Genomic DNA, 5,040 nt, shown 5'->3' with positions numbered 1-5,040 from the left:
AGTAAAATATTTTTCACTTTTTAAGTTAGGGAAAACATTTTCCTTACTCACTCTCTCTTATCACATACCCACTAGCCCCTTTCTTTCTTTTTCTCTTTTTTAAAAATTTGAAATTTTAATTATTTTTCTTTTTCTTTTCATTTTCGTTTTATTTTTTCCACCTTCTTCCTTTGCGGGTCATCAACCACGTCAATGGCTGGTGACCAGCCACGATGAGCCTTGAGCTTGCAAGGTGAGCTCGAGGCTCATTGCCATTTGCTGTCGAGCTCGGGCCTTGCCTAGCTCACCTCATGCTCACTAACCCCTCATTCACCAATCTAGCAAGGCCTAAAGTCGACCGGCTTGAGCTCGTCGCTTGCCAAATCCGCGAGCCAATAGTAGCTAGCCTTTGACCGGTCACTAGTTGTCGTTGTGGCTAATGGCCGACCAAGGAGAAGAATACAAAAAGAAAGAAAAAAAAAAAAAAAAGGAAAAAATAATTAAAAAATCAATTTTAAAATAAAAATAATGAAAATATTTTTAATAAAATGCATAGAAAAATATTTTCTTTACCGAACAGTGAAATATATTATCCACTCTATTTTTAGGTTTTAGTCAAATGCCGAAAAATAATTACATTTTCTTAGAAAATGGCTTCTTGAAAAATACTATCCAAAAACGCTATATTTTCCATAAAATAAATGGAGCCTTACTCATGGAAAATTACTTGGAAACAATTTAGATAAGGTAACGGCTTCTATCTTATTATTAAGATGATCACCTAACTGTTTATTATCTATTTTATTTTTTGAATTCATCTTTTATGAATGGTTGTTATTGACAAATGGGGAGCTTTTCAATTTGTTGTTACCTTTACTTTCATTTGCTTAATTAAAAAATGAAACAAAAAAAAAAAGGAAAGGAAATTGATTGGTTCTTGAGTAGACCTCGAAACTAGTATTAAAATAAGTTTTAGGTTCCAAATTAAATCTTGTCAATAAGTAGTTTTCAACTTTTAGGTGGAATATGGACGGAACTTGAAATTATTTGCCTCCATAAAAAAGTAACAACATCGGCGACTTGATTCTCGTCAAGTTCCATTGGTACTTGATTCAACCTGGCCCTTGACCCTATTCCAACCGGGACCTGAACCGAGTTGGGTTTGCACTTATTGTAAGAATATATAAAATAATATATATACACACGCACAAAAAAAAAAAAAAAAAAAACTATATATATAAATATATATATAGACGCACAACAATTAAAGTACTTTCGACTTGAATAAAAGTCAGATAAAAAGAGTGGGCCCTCTAGCCTCTAGGAGCCCACAGCAAGCCCGGTCCCCATTGACAAATTTCGATCCCGCTGGGCCCCCAGCCCCCCGCGGTGGGGCCCGCTCATACTCACGCAGGTTGAAAAAAGATAAGGGGACCCCCGACGAGGCGAAATTATTATATCACTTGACAGCTGATCTGACGCCCATAAACAAATCGATAGCCAATAGCGAAAGAGGGAAAAAATGTATATCCCGAAACGGCCCCCCTCGAGATTGACGTGTCGTGACGCCATTGGGCGTGAGCAGTGAGTTCGTGCCGTATGGGACAAAAACCCACCCCCTCGCCCGCTCCGAGAAAACTTGCCCCTTAATGCCGGATAAGGATTTTCGACGGCGACAATTTTGGCACGTGGGGCCCCCGGCCCGGAAAAAGAAAAGGAGGAAAAGTAGAGGAATTGCGCTCCAGGTCCTTATAGTCTTAGGAATTTACATCTCGGTCCCTAATTTCTCGCTAGAATTCGAGTTCTTCCCCCACCGAACGCCACTTTTATATACGACAATAATTGAGATTCATATAGCTAATAATACGCTGTCGGTTTAGAAGGTTTATTTTGCATAAGCGGTCTCGAAATGAAAATACTGAAGAAATCCACTTGCTAAGGGCGAAAATTTGCATTTGTATTTGCTTCGCTCTCTAGAACCTATCATGTGTAATTATGCTTTTGCAATGCCTATGTATAAAATAGAAGTCTTGACAATTATTGAGCCGGCAATAGCTAGTGGTATGTGATGCCTATCTATATCACACATTTGATTCTTCATAGCTGTAGGTCCATTCAATGTTAGTTCTTATATCAGCATGGTGTGGGTGAACATGTAAGGTTTTGTCATTACATTTATTTCCAAGCCTAATGAAAAGAGGGACCGCCACCAATCATAAATGCAACTTCTGTGCGTATAAATTTCCGTAGTATACATTGGCTATCTCTTTATCGATAGCATGAGGAATTTTTACTCCACGCAACTTTATATGTGAAAGGAGTTGAGATGACGCTTGATAACAATTGCCTCCTTTCTCTATGATTGATTCTCTTTTATTAACGTGAATTGATTTATTGTGATGATAAGATTAGCATAATTAGTGCAATCTATTTGCTAAATTCGGATATACTTTTTTGTAATTGATAAAAGTTGTTAGCAAAAGAATTGAAGGTCATGAAAGTGGCCTCAACCTTTTCTTCAATTGGTACGATCCATATGTGTTTGGGTCGGTACAATAAAAGGCCCCAAATTATATCCATTTTGACATAAACACGCCGCACTTTTGTTTGTGTCACTAAAAATCATAATATTACGACATAAATACCCTAAACATTTTTGTATTGTAAACAAAAGTGAATATGTACTAGTGTGACAAATATAGCCTATGTGAAAGAGAATATATATGTCACATATGTATAATTTTATGTGTTTTTTGTGAACCGAGAAAAAGAAGTTGGGGACGTTTGAGTAATAGTAGGTAATAGGTTTAGGATTTTCGATAATATAGTGTGCGGTCGATATAACCTAGGATTTTCTTATGATATTTGCTCTATGTATTTAGACATCGTCCCCACTTCGAGTTATTCGGGGACACTGTTGCCGCGCGTGGTTGAATCGATCTTGGCGAGATTTCTAATCTAAGTGGACGAACTCATACACTTTCACCTTTTACTTGTCAATATCGATTAGATTAAGCACCAAAAAGGCAATGAAAGTACCCAACTTGCACGGGCCTCTTCTGTGCGGGAGCAAATTGCAGAGAATAAAAATAAATTTCTAATAAGAGAACGAAATGCGAGCGACGATGAGGAACATCATGGACTTAAATGGTACTCGAAGAATTAGAATGGGCATGAAATCGTGATTATACCATACTACAAGGGTCAAATTAGAACTTTCGTTTCATTGGAGAGAAACGGAAAGTGCAATTTCGAGAAAAAAGGAAGGAAAGGAAAGGGAAAGAGAGAGTAAAAAAAAAAAAGAGGCGAAAAGCCGAAGGCATCGGCCACGTCAGCAAGGATAGCGACGAGGGGGCCCCACGTGCACCAATTTTTTCAATTTCAATCATCCTCTTCTCTCTCTCCCCCCGCCTCTGTGTATACAATCTGCGACTCGTCGCCACATTAGCCCACCCACTTCACGAAATCTCTCCACTTCCCCCCACGCCCACGCGCCCCCACGCGCCTCTTCGCCTTCCTCCTCGCGCTCGGCGCGGCACGACGCCGGCGACTCGTCCGGCCTTGAATGCCGGCTTCGTGACGGGGAAAATGGAATCCATCGGCTTCCGCCACCGCGGATCCCCCTCCGGCGATCGCTTCCTCGGCGCCTTCTCTTTCTCCCCGACGCCCGGTCCCGCCGCGGGCGGCGACGAGCTCAACGAGGCCGAGGTCTGCTTCTCCGGCGACTTCCCCGAGCCGAGGGCCCGCCACCGCCCCGCGCTCTCCTCCGCCGACGCGGCCTTCTGGGGCGGGAGCGGGAGCGGCGGCAACCACCGCCACCTGCTCGCCCGGCAGCTCCAGGGCGACGGCATCCTCGCCGCGCTGTCCGGAGGGGGGACGACCCCGCCCAACGTCCTGATCCCCTCCATCTCGTCGTCGTCCCCGTCGAAGCCGATCCCGCCGTCGGTGCCGAGGAGGCACCAGGCCGCGGCGGCCGCCCAGGAGAGGGAGTACGCGCAGTCGGTGCCGTGCAGGAAGCTGCAGCAGTCGTCGGCGCCGATGAATGTCCCGGTCCCGCTGGCGGCGTTGTCGAAGCAGGGGAAGAACAGGTTCTTCGAGGTGGACAACGATTTCGAGGACGACGAGATGCTCCCGCCCCACGAGATCGTGGCGAGGGGATCGGGCACGTCGCCGAGGAGGACCTTCTCCGTGCTCGAAGGTGCTGGCAGGACCTTGAAGGGGAGGGATCTGCGGCAGGTGAGGAATGCCATTTGGCGCCAAACTGGGTTCCTGGATTGACGCCTTCGAAATTGAAATTGAAATTGGAATTGGAATCCAGTCGTATGTGGAGATGATGATACTTTTTGTTGCCTTAGTCTTATAGGCCTTGGTTTATGAGGAGTATGATTTTGTTGATAGAAAAAAAAAATTGTCTTGTAAAGGGTTAGTGAAAAGGGTAATTTAATGGCGTATGGCCAATATCTATGTTGACTCTGTAACTTTCGGGTGGTGGAAAAACTTCGATTTTAGCCAGTTCGGCGTGGTTTTTTCCTGATGATAGCATTTAGCATCATTCAGTATCAGGACAAGATGTTGGCGGTATAATTTGGTGGATCTCTGTTAATATTTGAGACCCAAAGTTCAATGTTTCTTCAGACAATTGGATAGAATATTGCATGCTGAGGAATGTAAAGCATGGTTCTTCAAGATTAGAGTCTGCTTGGTGCTTGTTTTCTGATTATGTTGCGTTTGTGATGCTTAGCCTTGTATCAGAGTTGTTGTTATTGATGCTGCTAAAACGGGTGGATAATTCCTTGGTGCAAGTCAATCTTCTGGAGATCATTTTTGTTGTGTTCCTGTAATTTCATCCTTTTAGATGATCATGGAGATTGTTGTTAAGCTTTTAGACTAGCAGATGACTGATTCCATTCTGAAGTTAGATTTGTTTCTGTGCATGCTTGAGCATTCTTTAAGGGCGCTTGTATGAACCGACTGAATCTTCGATTACCAAGTTATGCCAAGGAAGTGCAGGGAAGACTCTTTAAAATGTTTGTAGATAATGCTGCTATTCATTTTCATAGC

General features: G+C 43.2%; 1 protein-coding gene across 1 annotated transcript; it reads left to right on the top strand.

The window, feature by feature from the left end:
- Positions 1-3,400: 3,400 nt before the first annotated feature.
- Positions 3,401-4,670, top strand: LOC104426046. The gene has a single exon (XM_010038970.3). The coding sequence runs from the start codon at positions 3,568-3,570 to the stop codon at positions 4,255-4,257; it is 690 nt and encodes a 229-aa protein (XP_010037272.2). The 5' UTR covers positions 3,401-3,567; the 3' UTR covers positions 4,258-4,670.
- The last annotated feature ends 370 nt before the right edge of the window (positions 4,671-5,040 follow it).

The sequence above is a fragment of the Eucalyptus grandis genome, chromosome 11 (genome assembly GCF_016545825.1).
Source record: "Eucalyptus grandis isolate ANBG69807.140 chromosome 11, ASM1654582v1, whole genome shotgun sequence".
NCBI lineage: Eukaryota > Viridiplantae > Streptophyta > Magnoliopsida > Myrtales > Myrtaceae > Eucalyptus > Eucalyptus grandis.
The sequence above is the reverse complement of the archived record's forward strand: the minus strand, read 5'-3'. Positions and strand labels throughout refer to the sequence as shown.

Coding starts and splice junctions, on each gene's coding strand:
- LOC104426046 (XM_010038970.3), top strand. CDS start 3,568: ATGGAATCCATCGGCTTCCGCCACCGCGGATCCCCCTCCGGCGATCGC.